At 38.9% G+C, this 15,672-nt stretch overlaps 3 protein-coding genes across 4 annotated transcripts; 1 reads left to right on the forward strand and 2 right to left on the reverse strand.

Annotated features, from left to right (window-relative positions):
- Positions 1-1,295: 1,295 nt before the first annotated feature.
- Positions 1,296-8,185, reverse strand: hprt1l (hypoxanthine phosphoribosyltransferase 1, like). Of its 2 annotated transcripts, none has more exons than XM_032524574.1 (9): positions 7,758-8,185; positions 7,205-7,311; positions 6,751-6,934; positions 6,416-6,481; positions 6,302-6,319; positions 5,406-5,488; positions 4,061-4,142; positions 2,465-2,541; positions 1,296-1,827 (listed from the first exon to the last, which is right to left on the reverse strand). In XM_032524574.1, the coding sequence occupies exons 1-9, from the start codon at positions 7,773-7,775 to the stop codon at positions 1,812-1,814; spliced, it is 651 nt and encodes a 216-aa protein (XP_032380465.1). In that variant the 5' UTR covers positions 7,776-8,185; the 3' UTR covers positions 1,296-1,811. The 2 variants fall into 2 exon arrangements, with proteins under 2 accessions (XP_032380465.1, XP_032380466.1); XM_032524575.1 differs by having other exon boundaries at positions 4,061-4,107; positions 7,758-8,181.
- Positions 8,186-8,604: 419 nt separating this feature from the next.
- psmd7 (proteasome 26S subunit, non-ATPase 7) lies at positions 8,605-13,468 on the reverse strand. The gene is made up of 8 exons (XM_032524565.1): positions 13,216-13,468; positions 12,686-12,777; positions 12,120-12,212; positions 11,924-12,021; positions 11,716-11,796; positions 10,361-10,452; positions 9,938-10,136; positions 8,605-9,211 (listed from the first exon to the last, which is right to left on the reverse strand). Exons 1-8 carry the CDS (start codon positions 13,287-13,289, stop codon positions 8,945-8,947), a joined length of 996 nt encoding a protein of 331 aa, XP_032380456.1. The 5' UTR covers positions 13,290-13,468; the 3' UTR covers positions 8,605-8,944.
- dynlrb2 (dynein light chain roadblock-type 2) lies at positions 13,387-14,656 on the forward strand. The gene is made up of 4 exons (XM_032524584.1): positions 13,387-13,651; positions 13,915-13,990; positions 14,088-14,255; positions 14,369-14,656. The coding sequence occupies exons 1-4, from the start codon at positions 13,634-13,636 to the stop codon at positions 14,410-14,412; spliced, it is 306 nt and encodes a 101-aa protein (XP_032380475.1). The 5' UTR covers positions 13,387-13,633; the 3' UTR covers positions 14,413-14,656.
- Positions 14,657-15,672: the final 1,016 nt, after the last annotated feature.

Below are 15,672 nucleotides of genomic sequence, written 5' to 3' on the forward strand. Positions count from 1 at the left end.
TTCGCGCATGCTCACATTTAAACGGTTTACGCCATAACGCGTCATACCCGATGAGAGTCGAGTCAGACCGGCTTTGGTCGAGTGCAGATTTGAGTTGCGCATGCTCAGATTTAAAGGGTATATGTCTTTTTTTTTTTCTTCATTTTCTTGGGGGCTTTTCCGCTTTTAATTTTTGATAAGGACAGATAAGGGAGAAAGAGGGGGAAGACATGCAGATAATCGTCACAGGTCGGATTCGAACCCTTGACCTCTGCATCGAGGTATATGCCTCTCAGTACATGTGCGCCAAATTCCAGTCGTACTGGAATTTGTGAAAGCCATGAAATAAACTTTTCTCATTACAAACAATAAAAATAAAAAATAAGACAATGTGAATCATTTCAGAAACGTTGTAGATATCTATGATTGTTTGATTGCTAACGGTAGCTCAAAATGCCATTCAAAAGACAGCCTTTGTTGTGTTTGATTGCTAACTTGTAGCCAGAAGTGAACGAAGTTCATTAAGTAGGTCCATTTTTACTGTATTGACATTACAGAAGTCTCTCGTTAGCATCTTGTAGCTTATGCTACTTGTCGCAAAATGACGCATGCACAACTAACATCTTCACTCATCGCAAAGTGACACACACGCAACTCAAATCTGCACTTGACTTACATCGGGGAGTGACAGCCAGTGTCACCATAGACTGTTGGTGTCACTAACCAATTTGAGTTGAGTGCAGATGTGTTGCGCATGCTCAGATTTAAACAGTTTACAGGATAACGTGTCATACTGAAATTTGTGAAATCCATAAAATAAGATGGAAATCATTTCAAAAACGTTTTAGCAATCTATGATTGTTTGATTGCCATCGTTAGCTCAAAACGCCCTTCAAGGGACAGCCTTTGTTGCATTTGATTGCTAACGTGTAGCCAGCAGTGAACAAACTTCTTTGTGTAGGTCCATTTTTATTGTATTGACATTACAGAAGTCTCTCGTTAGCATTTTTTAAGCTATTACTGCAATGCCGTCACTGGTAACGCCAGAAGCCTTAACACAATTTACAAAATGTTGTTCCTAAATAAAACTAATAAAGTCAACCGTCTACATAATTTTCCTAGTTACACGAGCAAATTCAGCTGCCCTCTGCCAAGTTTACACGCACATTTACTGCCAGCCACTTTAAGGCTTCTACCTAAAACACACGTTTTTGGCCTACATTAAATAAGATACGTTATTTATTAAACATGATATGTTAACATTACTTCCTCGGGAATAACTGAAAAAGTGCAACAGATAAGAGAAAAACTGGACAAGATTTCAACTAGGTTTGTATTGCTGTAAACATGAAATAAATCATAAAGTACATTCCAAGTCAGTCACTTTATGGCATAATAAGGGGATACAAGTCAAAAGGGAAACGCACACGGAAGGCTACTTTAATTTGACTGACAGCTCAGTGAACATAAAGCAGTAGCCTGAGACGTGCGATTTGAACAAATCAATGTTATTCTATTTCTATCTCTAAGATAATACTGCAATTTGCATGTAATGTCTATACACATTAGTGAATAAATAAATTAAAATTTACCAACCAAACCAGAATATTCATTCACATAATTGATCCCACTTCGTCATAGGGGAGAACTTAAATATTATTTAAGGTATTTACAACCCACAAGTCACATTTTTATGTAGAAAAATAAATAAGATTCAAAACACAGCAAAGCTAATGATTGGCTTCACAGTGGTCCTCGTCTTCATAGATTTCAGTCATCGCATGGCATCACTTGATCTGCTCACACTTTGTACTTCTCCTTGGCTTGATCATTCAGTATACAGATGTGCTGTGAAACAAATACAAATAAACCAGAAAAACAAGTCAATTCATGTTTTTCATGCATTTCTATTGTCCAGAAATTTGATTTTCTTGTTAAGCTATTCCAGGGCTGTAGCTACTACCATTGAGGGCACTAAGACTTTTAAGAAAAGAAAAAAATGTAATAAAATCTGAGTGAAGTATAAATAGTTAGCATTTCTCCACCACAAAAGTATTTTTACATTTTGACATGCCATAATAGTGTATTAATAACGTTAAAGATTGTTCAGTTCTATTAACGTGTGACAAAATGTGTACTGAGTCATGAGTCATCCTAAGGAAAAGAAAGAAAAAAATACTATTCACAGCTTCAAAAGAAAACAAAAAAGGAGAATTAAATATTAGAAAAACATTTTATGTTCTTTGTTTACTTGGCAGTGGCGTTTGATTGACAAACATCATGCATATGTCACATTTCCTGTTTGAACAAAACGGTAAACTACACTGATATTTTGTATGCCAACTGCAAAAACTGTTATCTATGATATCAGTATGTACATAATTCATACATTAAAATGTAGCATGGAATTTGAACATAGCTATTGTTTAAAAAAATGTCTATCCTCATACTTGTCATCTTAAGTAATTTACTGCAGCAAACTTACACTGAGATCTCTGAAGTACTCATTGTAATCCAAAGCATAGCCCACCAGAAAGGAATCGGGCACCTCGAAACCAATGTCTAAAATAAAAATATAAACACCACCACTGTGAGTCATATAAAGAAAACAAACAACTTCTTTTAAGTGCATTAAGTGAAACTGATTCATTTTGACTCACTGATCTGAAATCAGCCTGATCTAAAATCAGACACGGAAACATTTACTGTTATCAGAAGCTCTGTAGGGAACTAATACATTTTGCTCTTTTATTTATGTCTGTGTAGAGTTGGACCGATGCTGTCAGTGCTGTGTAGTGGGAAGTGAAAACGCTTACAGTAACAGCTGTCATTGAGGGACAATCTTAAAGAGATTATTCGACTCAAACCTAAAAGCATTACATAATCAGAGGGGTTTTCAGGCATATATAAGTGTCAGGCTCGGCTATATTTGGAGTACATTTTCCTAAAATTACTGTTAATCTTGCATGGAAAACACAGCTTTATTACATAACACCAGCCCTTTAAAGCAGTGATTCCCAAAGTGGGGGTCGGACCCACAGGGGGGTCGCGAGCCAAAGAGAGGGGGGGGGTCGCAAGTTGATTTCCAGAAATAAAATAAAAATTTCAAAACAATTAGAAATGGCATATGTTAGCCATGATTTTAACACAAGATAAAACTAGTGGCTAAATTTAAAATAAAATAGTGAAAAAACCTATCACTTCGCACCTTCAAGCCCTCCTGGAACACTTCAACAGATCAGCCTTCACTGAAACGAGGGCAAATCATGTGACATCCGAGCTGGAGGACGCATCGGTTGCACTGTCAAGCGACCGAGCCTTGAAGACAAGGCGTTTAATTCTAAGACGCTGGCTGAGTTTTGGATTTCAGTTGAGAGGGAATACCCACAGCTATCCAGGGCGGCTTTGGATGTGCCGATGCCGTTTGGCACTACCTACTTGTGCAAAAAGACTTTCTCGGCACTGACGTACCATAAAAATAAATACAGATTGCGGTTGAATGTGGAGGATGATCTCCGAGTAGCGGTCTCCAACATTAAACCAAGACTGGGCCTGCTGTGTTCCAAACATATTGCACATCCATCTCATTAGGTTAAGTTCAAATTAAAGTAATTAGTAAATTACTGTAGAATAATGTTATGGCTGTTGTGTTATTTTGTGTTGTCAATATGCTCGTGTTTGGATACGCCTATAGTGCGTGCGCGGTTGCGCGCAATGTTTATATATGTTTATAGCAAGGGGGTCACGACTTGCGAGTCACTTGCACTGTTACTTTGGTGGTCGTGGGCTGAAAGTTTTGGGAACCCCTGCTTTAAAGAACCAGACACACGTGTGAGTGACTGGCATGAAATGAGCATGATGTGTTACTACACTTCATTCATGGCTATTCTTTCAAACCAATCACAATCATCTTGGCGCCACTGCAAAATAGCCTCAGTAAGGAACTTGTTTTGGTGGAATGTATACGTTCAAAGGTGTTTTTTTCGTGCAACAGAAAACTCAGATTGGACAGATGGTCTGAATCGTGACTATAGACTACAGATAACATGTCTTAGTGTGAATTGAGTAAAGAGGCACTCACAGTCCGGTCTGTACCCTGAACTCCTCGGGGTCCTCTTAACCAGAAGGCTGGAATTACACAGAGGATATTTGAAACAAAATCCCTAAAAGAGATGTTAACATGCCAAAGAGAAAAAGCAATTGTTACCACAACCTTTTCAGTGTAGGTTTTAAATCTGAAAGATGGCACCTACTGCCTGGTACACACACACACACACACACAACACCTTGGTCAAACAGGCCAAGTGGAGCCAATGAGTAGAGGCCGCCTGTCTTAAAGTTCAATTCACAGAAGGAAAAGGGATTCAAATGATTCTGAATAAGTGAAGCATATTGTTTCTGAGTGTGGTTAACTCTGTCGCCTCACAGAGAGGTTCTAAGTTGGAGCCTTTCTGTGTGGCGTTTGCATGTTCACTGTGAGAGTATTCAGCTTGGTTGTATTGGGTTGGCAGCAGAAAGGTCAGTGGTTCATATCGCAAAATCTCGCAGGAAACTATCTGATTATGTGGGGAAAAAGATTTCTTTTGTATGTGTATGTGAGTTGGGTAAAGTGGCTATTTAAGAATTGTATTTAAATATATAGTTCAGTTAAGCTTGGCAAGATACACAGCGTCGATAAATGATCATAGTAGAGATGTTCCGATACCAATACCAGTATCGGCATTGCCTCTGACACTGGCTAAAATGCTGGTATCGATGCACCGATCTAATACCAATATATTAAAGCCCTAATTAAAATCTTTGTTAAAGTAGTTTATTTATGTTCTTTTTCCGTTTTTAACTGACTGTCTAAATGGATAAAAAAAAGAAAGTTCTGTAGCATTCATTGTTTAAGAGTTTAACCTGAGCCAGGCCGACAAAGATAGAAATCATATCACATACAGGTATAATAGTATACAGTTGTTAAAACTTAAAAAATAAAATATGACACCCTGATATCGGATCATTACTCGGTGTTGGTCTAAGTTCAGGTATCAGAATCGGTATCGGGGAGCAAAAAATGGTTTTGGACCATCTCAAGATTATAGGGCCAACATCAAAACAATACAAATCAAATGACCCTACCCATATACAGTAGATTTAAAAAAAAAAAAAACCTACTATATTTTATGCAAGCATCAGAGAAAACCCACATTGCCTGTAATCGGGAATACATCAGAGAAATGGCCTCTACTTCCACAGTGCAGTTAAATTAGTGCAGCAGATTAACTCTTAAGCTGCTCCCTCCCTCCGTCACATTACATCTCTAAAGCAGTCCTGAAGGAGAGCGTCCATTAGCTGGGAGCCTTAATATATGCACTCGCTCTATGGACATGGCAGACAGTTACAGTGGAGGTCTATAATTCATCCTCCTGGATGGTGCCTACCTTACAACTTTAACCATCTTGGGATTGCATTCACTCAGCAGGGAAAGTAACGTCTGCATCGTCCTTCCTGTCTCCACAATATCCTTTTTACAATGCAGGACACAGGATGTGGTCACATTAAAGTGGCGGCATAAACATAACACACATAAAAATATGACATTTAAATAACTCATGTACAAAAGACTTTGGCATTTTATCTCCAATTGGTTTTACTCTAAAAAGATGTCTTCCATTTTAAAACAATGAACAAATGCAATAAACATAAACAAGGGTTGGGTGACATGACAATGTACTATATATCATGAGATGACGTGGATTTTTCAACGATAAAGAGATGAATCCATTTTTTTTTTATGCTAAGGTACACTACCGGTCAAAAGTTTGGGGTCACTTGGAAATTTCCATTGCACTCCATTATAGACAGAATACCAGCTGAGATCATTGCAATTTTTTAACCCAGGGCAGCAGATTTCAGATTACATGATGTGCTTACATCATTGCAAAAGGGGTCTCCAATGTTTTCTCATTAGTTTTTTAAAATGATATCAGATTAGTGAACACAATTAGCCTTTGGGACATGGGATGAACGGTTGCTAAGAATGGGCATTGTAGATATTGCATTAAAGATCAGCCCCCCCCACTCAGATCAGCTGGTGTTCTGTCTATAATAGAGTGCAATGGAAATTTGTAAGTGACCCCAAACCTTTGACCGGTAGTGTATGTATATCATTGTGAACAGTACTGCAAATCAGTGAGCAGGATTTATGTATGCCAGTATTAGATTGAAATATAATTTACAATACCTTGATATACATTTATTCACAACATAAATTCACATGAACTGATTTTACCAAAATATTGCCCCAAAAAAACAGACTAAAAAAGAAAAGTCTTACCTCAACAATTAAAACATTCTGCAGAAAAAAAATGAAAAGGACATTTGATGAAGTGTACAGCCATACAAGACTGTGTAATTGAAATATTTCTTCCTGACAAACTTGTGGACTAACCTTGCCTGAGAGATTGGACAGCTCATCCCCTCCTATGACTTTGACATTGTTTGTTGACTGGTCATTCTGCGGGACACAAAGACGAGACAATATCATGAATGTAGTATTATCTGTCTCAGTTTGGATTAAGCTTGTCTTATTTTGCTAGAATCCCTAGAACAATCCTCACGACAGATGTAGGCTACATTTACTATACATTTTTAATAATAATGTTTACTGCAGTGGCCCATTTCTGATTTAATGAGATTGTTCTCATTTGTCGGCCCATATCACACACACACACCTCACATTAGCACAAGTGCTTCCTGGAAATTAAATGAGAAAAGGCAGCTTACACAGTAGCTCTTCACCCTAATGAAATCCACTGTCAGGGGGACTGATTTATCACTGTTCTGGTTCAGTGCTTTAATGTAGTCCAGGAGGTCTGCGAAGAACTTGTATCCTCCTTTTAGCACACACAGAGCTACAATGTGGTGTCCCCCCATGTCCCGGATTATGTCTCGAGCCAGGCGCTCTGTCCTGTGTCAGAGAAGTAGGACACACAAAATAGTAAAGGCAGGGAGAGACAGAAAACCGATGCAATGGTAAATACAGTCCAGTTTCATGGTTGTTTTTAAGGTGGAGATGCTTTACATGAGCACTTAAACATAATTGCTTACAATGCATTTCACTGCACTGGACATTTAACACCTGCCTCACAAATCCACATTTAAATGCACTTCAGGATGTGGGTACTGTGATTTGTCAAACAAATGTGTCTGGGCCTGTTGCTGGTGGTGATTGGTTTACCTGTCCATGATAAGCCCATGGGGGATGATCACCTTGTCCAAATCGTTCTCATAATGTCTGGGGACACAGAAAAGGTCCAGATCGTGGCCTTTCTCATCATCAGCGATCTGAAACACGAAGCAGCCCACCTTTTCAACTCGCCAAAAAACGGTATAGAGTACTCACAGAAAAGTGCACCAAAGACGCGTCATGACAGTAGTCTCGCATCGCCAGACCGATCTCCACAGCGCTGTGGAGAAAGTGAATCAAAGTGAAGCCATTCCTTGCGCCCCTGGCAACGCCGAGCCTCTCAGCCACCTGTTTATACACAGCCATGGTTTATTCCCGCACACACACACACACACACACCACTGATATTTGAGCGTTAACGGACATCAAACGCTCATTTAGTGTAGCACAACTGACACACTCAAATATTGATTGGGGAGCTCGGGCCACCTGCAGTTTGTGAAAAAACAGGCCTACAGTGCACGGAGCACAACCACACCCTGACAAGTGAACCAGTTAACAAATCCCCCGAAACAAGCCAGCGGCAAACAGTTTACAGCCTCACCTGCAGATACGAAGCCATGTTGCCGGCGGCGGGTCCTGTTCAGTCGCAGTGAAATATCTGAAAAGTCATGCTCAGGTGCTGAGTGAGAGAGGGGTAGATAGAGAGCGAGAGGGAGGAGGGTTTGTTGACTGGTGGTGGCACGAGCTGCTCTCCTCTTCACCGAATGCTGCTGACAACGAGCGTGCGCGAGCAGCACATGCTATATGCTTCTTTGCCGGGGTATAATCCCTTTACGTCAGAATCCAGTTTACTTTCCCTTTAATCTGATTTGTCCGACGCAACCAGAGTTTAAAATGCGCTATTGGTCACAAATACTACGTGAGTGTTTTGGTAACCGTGACAGCGACGCTACTGCTAACAGTTTAAAGAAGCTGCAGATGACGCAGTTATAAAAAGATAACTGATGACAGTTTTGACTCCCCTTACTAAAGCACTACACTGTGGTTATATCGCAGCCTACTCATGGATTTTTATAGACGCTTGTAACCCAAATACACCAAGATACCTAAGCCTATTCAATACTGAATCACAAAACTAAACCGAACTACATCTTATATATATATATATATATATATATATTTTCAATGATTAAGACTTCTCACTGTGTACTTCCAGCACATGCTTTGACAAACGTGTATTTAAATATCCTGCCAATAAAGCAAATGCAAATTTAACTTAAGGTTTAACCTCTTATAGGTGGTATTATATTTTGTAGATTTGTCATGTTTGTATGATATCATTTTTGTTAGTGTTAGAGTCATACTGCCTTAATTTAGTTAAGTTAGTTTAGCTAGTCATTTAAGTTAAAACATGAATAGTGAAAACTGCAAAACAACCCATTTTTAATATGATCCCAATTTAATGAGTGATACAGGAAACAAAACTTTGTCCATCTTACAAAAAAAGCAACCCCAGGTGTTGTACAACAGCAGGAGCACAGGAACCATGAAAACAGAATTAACATGTTCTCATAGTTCAAAACACCAAAGACGCAAACATCATCATCTTTGTATGATAACAGTCTTTATGAGTGCCACTTGTGACCAAATCTCAAATGACACCATTCCCCTTATAGAGTCCTACTTTTAGCCTGAGACCCACATATAGAACTGTGACTGTGGGCAGAAAGTAGAACACCATCCAGATGAGATGACATGATTTGAGAGAAGATCTAAAAGGGAGAAGACTCATTTTTTCTTCTTCTCATCTTTCTTGGCAACATCAGCTTTTTCCTTCACTTCCTTGTCTTTGTCCTTATCATCTTTTTTCTCTTTGTCGTCTTTCTTCTCTTTCTTGCCTTCTTCCTTCTCCTGTCCTTCCTTCTTTTCTGCGTCTCGGTTGGAAATCTTGTTATTGATCAGGTTGTGAAGAGCCACTACAGAGCGTATGAGCGAGGCCAGGTAGACCACCAGCATCTGGTCGTTTGTCTTAAGGTAGAAGGCTTTTGTGAACTCCTGCAGACAGAAACATAACATTTAGCAACACAAAACCGAAAGCAATACAACACACATCATGTTCATACAAAATTAAATAAATAAGAATCTAGTGGCTAAATAATAATAATTGAGATTAGAAGCCAACTGACTTCAACGATGCAATTTTACAAAGTAATGGTGAAACCATTGGACAAAGAAAAAGTGTTAAAAGTGAAAAGAAAATTATTTTAGTTGTTGAGTATTTTATCGACTAATCAACTCTAGATAACTGAATTAAAACAATGGAATTGTAGACGTTAAAGTTCATCACAACACTTTATTTGGAAAACAGTATTATAGTAAACCTCAACCCAAGCCTAAACCCAAATATAGTACTGCTCCAAGTTGACAAATGTCTTTTTCAGAAACTACAGCTCATGCTGGTCAACATTTGAGCACAAATGAGTTGAAGCAGTGTGTCTCACTTAATCTGACTAAGTTTGCCCTCCAGTGGAAAAAATGAGAACCTGCTGCTCAGTTTTCAGTTCAATTTTTTTTGTTTTCTTCTCCACATCTCTTTGGTTCACTGAATGATTCCAAACTTGTACAGTATTTATAACATACGAAGTGTGCTCATTGTTAAAATCCAGTCACATAGGATGAGCAAAATAAACAAAATGTCACTTAAATTAAGTCAAATTCCAATTACTACAATTCAAAAGACCCCAATGGTTAGTAAAAGCCCCTAAAACATAAACAACATACCAGTAGATTGACATCTGGCAGCAAGTTGAAGACATCTTGCAGCTGGTAGATGATCTGGTGGTTGATGGGAAGTTTTCCTGCCGTCACTCTCTCCAGGTAAGAGCGGATGTCCAACAGCTTTGAGTTGAGCCCCTTCAGTCCGTGAACCTGATTTGTGATTCGTTGGGACAGGGTCCCCACTGTGGTATCCTTGATATCTCTGTATATGGTGTGTAGCAGATGAGAAGCGAGTGGACATGAGTATGAATGTCTTAACATATTCTGCAAGGAATAATCTGAATAATTCGTTGATCTTCGTTTTGCATTTTTGGCGATTATAGTAAAGTAATTTAATAATAGTAATAAAGCAATTTGTAATATTTATACTTTGAACTGTATTAATTATTTACTGTGGTATTACATGGTTAACAGAGTAGCAAGTACCTGAGCAGGTGCTCCACACCCACTTCCTCGGCTTCCTCCGCTCCAATCTCACTGGTGACGTGTTCAAATGTCTTGGATGTTGGAGTACCGTCCTACAAATAGCAAATCACAACAATGAAACTACTTCTAACTCTAAACCAAAGTTGGTTTTTTAACTAGTATAACAAAACCGTAAAAAGAAAAGTGCAGTGTTTGAAACCAATAGATATGACTGGCCGATAACACTGTAGCGCAAGCGGTCACATTTCACTGGGAATACTCAAAACAAACTACAAAACTACAGCCCTTAAAAAGGCCTCCCAATTTACCTTGTGGACACATTAAAAAAGGTGCAATATGTAATATATTTACTGTATTAAATCCAAAAATTACCACAGTACGTCATCTTTTCTGGCGACAATGCTAAAGCCAGTATTTTCTCCTTTAAAATGTCCGTTCTGTGACAGAATGTCTGTTTATGTTTTGGCCTGTGTGTTGGTATCAACTGACCATTTTAACAGCCAGGCCGGGTTGCCAGATTTACCTGTAAAAACTCAAACCCAGCACACTACAGCTGTAGTACAACCATGGAAGCAGCAAACAAACAAACAGGATCAACAGAGATGGATTATACCCGACCTGAGAAACCTGCGTTTCTAAACAGTTGCATGAATAGAGACGTAATTAAACCCCGGTTAATATTGGGGATGTATTTGAAAGATGGACACAGCTTAGAGCCCAAAAGGACGCTGAGTTGGCCAATTTCCTCCTGAACAGGTAAGCATTAGCTTCCGGCTCATTTATCACGGCTACTAGGGACGGGCATTTTATGTCATTTCAACATTTGTGTACTCACATTGAATGATAGAGAGCGTATTTGAGTTGGTTACTCGCAAACACAATAGAGACAGCCAGTGATCCCAAGTGGTCTTGGCTAACGCCGCCATGCTAACACAAGCTAGCTGCTAATGTTATAGGAGGACCAGGCAAGCAGGCCATGGCCAACAACCGTAACAAACCTATGACAGAAACCGCAAGTTTGAATTCATCATAATGGCATTTAGTGATTGTTGCCGTCACTTTAAGCCAAGGCAGTGTGTCTGGCAGTCACAGGGGCCGGGGGAGACAACCTTCTCCAGTATTTTGAATTTGGACTGTAGTAACTATTTTAAACGCTAGCTGTCAGTATTACATATCGCACCTTTAAATACAAATAGTCATAAAACCTAAAATCTCCAGACTTGTGTCTCACAGGCCCTGCATGAATTGTTTCCAAACTCACACAACTAGAAATGTTTTTTTTTCTCATTTATGATTAAATAAATGCTCACTTCAAAACACTTTTGGAAACAACTAGTATTCTATGATTCACTTACATCATGTATTTCCTCCACAGAGATGTATGCTTCTGTGGGTAGGCCAAGATCTTTGGGCTTCACATCTATAATGACTAACACCTGGTAGGATAAAAGACAAATATATGAGTGACTTATTTAACATCAGAATGAATATGAGTAGAACAAGGGGATGTCTCAACACACGCAAACTATGCAGAAAAAAAAAAAAGGTTGAGCAGTTACATACCGAGTTGGTACAGTACTGCTTGATGAGCTCATTGATGGCAATGTCATTCTTATGCAACTTTGGTCCTGTGTGGTACCATCCGACTATTCTTTCTCTGGCTGAAAACAGGGGAAGACAGTTATTGACAAATATAAAATCAGGGTTACCCCATCATGTAAATCATAACTGAATCTGGTAGACCTAGACAGTGCCTTACCATTTACTTTCTTGAACATGCCATACATGTTCTCCAAGTAGTCATGATCCAGGAACCACACCGAGTCATCCCTGTCATCCTCGTCAAATGGCACTGCAAAGTAACGTTTACAATGAATTAAAGAATTGACTAAATTTGTCTGTGGCAGACTTACATTTGCTGACTCTTAGTATTTTGCTTTCTATAGTTCTGTAGCAGTTAGGAGTTTACAGTAAAATGCTGTTTAATGCATATTCAAATATCTTAAGGGGCCATCCACTGTTTTAAGGTAAGTACACTACTTACTACTCAGCATATGAAAACAGTTGGGTAATGTTTTGTGTGGCTGTGGAGAAAGCTTTCTAAGTTCTTAAAAACTCTGAAATACACATTTATAACAGAAAGCCTACCTTACAAACTAAGGTGCACACAGTTTTAAATATGTGAGTATTTAGCAAGCAGGGAGGGTTAAATGAAAGATACAATTGAGTTGCATTACAAGAAGTAAAGGATCACAAAGGACATTAATGTTCTTCATTGAACATGTTTCTCTGAAGCTCTCCAAACGCTGTCACATTGTCACTCACCTGCAAAACTATTTGAGACGTCAAGAACTTTTTTATGCCATGATCCCAGAAGGACACCAACCACTCGTTTCTGATTGCCAACCTTTCCTATCCTGTAAATTGAATTGTGTAAAAAAAATCTTGTTAGTTTACCATAGTTTTGTCAGAAGTCAACGCAATGACTCATAAATGCTACTGTAACTAAGCTAAGCTAATGCACAAATCGTCAAGTTATCCATCGCTAATTAAATGAATGACGAGATGATACCATTAGTGGGTACGTTATAGCAAGTTCAACTACTATTCAAACCTAGCTAGTGTGTAATTGATTCGTTTAACGGTTTGACAAATATTGTTTTCCAACACTGGCTAGGTGACGACCGAAAGTGATTTCACGGAGCTAGCTAACTAGCTTTGTCATCTCTGCATTCATTTGCAGCGGGGCTCTGACTCAGCAGGGCTAACATTAGCTTAGCAGCAACGTAACGCTTCTGGACATTTTAACTCCCAAATTGACATCAGGACTGAATACAAACATTGAACTTACTGACCTGTTAAAATGATCAACCACGCTGAGCAACACCAGCGGGTGAACGACCACATTTGCCACCGCTAACTCCGGCATTTTTGCAATAAAGACAACAGCTCAAGACCACCTCAACACAACGACGGCTACGCTCCACACTTCCGTTTGCGTCTGACGTTTTTCCGTTAAGCTTTTTTCCCTCTTACGGAATATAATTTGATTTGTCTTGTTTTATTTATTTTTTTGTAATGTGTCCTTGATATTCTCACATTATCTCCATAAAATTTTTTACATACACTATTTATGATCTAGCTATATGTGCTAGTGTTGTTCACCTGTATCTTTGTATATTGAATTATGTCAATATACATCGTGTCTTCCGTTGCTCCTGGCAACAGAGAGACGCGGAGAAAAGGCAGTTTTGTCCGCCGTTCACAGACAAAATGGCAGGAACCAAGCGTGTAAGTTAACTAGAGTTTAGTGCATGGATTAGTTTTGGAAGCGTTTTCTTAAATTTATTGATCAACTTATTCATGTTTATATTAACGTTAGATAACTGGATACACCGAATTGTATCAACTAATTTAACGTTAGCTAACTTATACCCTAACCTTGCTAACTGAAATAAAATTAAGCTTTCTTAAAGTTGCTGTTTATTAACTACAGTTTAACTAGAAGACTCTGCGAAACGTACATATCATTTCTTCTTCCTTCTGTCCTGCAGGAAGAAGTTGAAGAAACACTTAAGAGGATCGAAGCCCATAAAGGTGTGATTGGAACAATTCTCGTCAATGCAGAAGGTAAGCCAAAAGTCATAACGCTATATCTCCAGCACAGCAATTTTATCATGGACGTAAGGTTTACAGAATTGTCAGACTAAACGTTTGATCTTTTCAGGCATTCCCATCAGAACAACTTTAGATCACCACACGACGGTCCAGTATGTAAGACTTCTTCGCAACCTCACAATGATGGCCAGGAGCACAGTGAGGGACATTGACCCTCAAAATGACCTCACCTTCCTCCGCATTCGCACCAAGAAACATGAGATCTTGGTTGCACCAGGTTAGTGTGTAATAGTTAGATTACTTAAACTTAATATTATTTCAGCCAACAGCTGTAACCTAGAAGAGGCTCTACTGTTTTTACTACATTTGTCTTCTTTTATGTCTCTGCAGAGAACGACTATCTGCTGATAGTCATCCAGAACCCATGTGAATAGCTTCTGGACATTTCCATGAGAGTCAGCCTTTGGTTTGTCACATGGTGGTGCTTTATCTATAGGCAAATATCTTTTTTTCACTGTGGTATTCTGCTTCGTGAACTGCATAATCCCTCTTCTGCTACTTGGAACTCAAGTATGTTGCCTTAATCTAGCCTAAATAATGCATTGTTTGTTTTTTGATTTTATGTCTTTGTATTGATATTGGAATCTGTAAAATAAAGCCGCTGGTGATTATACAATACTTGCTAGATCATCCCTGTTGACTCTGATGGGTGACATATTTGATGAAAACCCTGAACAAAAGAAACAACAAAGGCAGATGCATCCATACAGGTGTACTGTGCGTAAAAATACTCATCACACGTCCTGCATGAGTTAACATGCTCATATTGTGCTTTTTCCCCTTTCCTTGTATTGCGTTATATATCTTTTTGTTCATGTTATAGGTTTACAAAGTGAAAAAGCCCAAAGTCCAACTAAAAGGGACCTACCATCTCCAACAGAAACACTGTTTACAAACTGCTCCAAAGAGCTCTATTGTAGTCCAGCCTTTACTTCCGTGACAAACGTGCGTCACTTTGTAACACACGGTATAGAGAGGCAAAATCCTTCCCCTCACGGTGGACCTCATGGGACCTTAATTCGGAAAATATATGAACTGTAGTGAACGGGGAGAGGCAAATTATTTTAAGTAAAAGTACTTGAAGTATTCTCAGAAACAAATTTAATTAAAGTATCAAAAGTAAAAGTACTCACTATTCAGAATGGGCCCTGTAACCTCGCAAGGCTTCCATTGTTACAACACTTATGTTGAGCCTGTTAGGGTGAGGAAACATACCCACTTATCGTTCTAAGTGGATAGAATTTGGTGAAATCATGTAACTCCTACATAGCTCCACCCAAGTTACACCTGATCCGCCAGGGTAATGGAAAACAGCTGTGTGGGTGTGCAGAACCTTTAATTTGCAAAGTTAGATACAATGTGTCCCTTTGAAATGTATGTGGCATAAGATGAAAGAAATGGCCTGAAATTGTACTTACGTATTATACTTGAGGGAATCATATGCTATAGCCTTCACATTCACTTAATCTCAACCCAGTGTAACACTCATTTGGGATTTTTCAGTGATTTTTAAACCAAAGAAGACAGACATGGCATTTGTTACCAAAACGTTACAAAGAGTCTATTCAGGACACATGGAACTGATATGGAATAAGAATAAACTCTCCCCAGATAAACGACAATCACTGATAAAA

This window comes from Etheostoma spectabile, chromosome 8, assembly GCF_008692095.1.
Source record: "Etheostoma spectabile isolate EspeVRDwgs_2016 chromosome 8, UIUC_Espe_1.0, whole genome shotgun sequence".
NCBI classification, from domain to species: Eukaryota; Metazoa; Chordata; class Actinopteri; order Perciformes; family Percidae; genus Etheostoma; species Etheostoma spectabile.

Bases quoted from the DNA above. Each gene is read 5' to 3' on its own strand.
- psmd7 (XM_032524565.1), bottom strand. From the start codon at position 13,289: ATGCCGGAGTTAGCGGTGGCAAATGTGGTCGTTCACCCGCTGGTGTTG. The intron at 12,778-13,215 runs GTCAGTAAGTTC...TTCAATTTACAG, and splicing joins GTGGTTGATCATTTTAACAG to GATAGGAAAGGTTGGCAATC. The intron at 12,022-12,119 runs GTAAGGCACTGT...CCCTGTTTTCAG, and splicing joins CATGTTCAAGAAAGTAAATG to CCAGAGAAAGAATAGTCGGA.
- hprt1l (XM_032524574.1), bottom strand. The intron at 4,143-5,405 runs GTAGGCACCATC...CATCTCTTTTAG, and splicing joins AAGATGGTTAAAGTTGTAAG to GGATTTTGTTTCAAATATCC. The intron at 2,542-4,060 runs GTGAGTGCCTCT...TTTTTATTTTAG, and splicing joins TTCAGGGTACAGACCGGACT to ACATTGGTTTCGAGGTGCCC.
- dynlrb2 (XM_032524584.1), top strand. The intron at 13,991-14,087 runs GTAAGCCAAAAG...TGATCTTTTCAG, and splicing joins AATTCTCGTCAATGCAGAAG to GCATTCCCATCAGAACAACT. The intron at 14,256-14,368 runs GTTAGTGTGTAA...ATGTCTCTGCAG, and splicing joins TGAGATCTTGGTTGCACCAG to AGAACGACTATCTGCTGATA.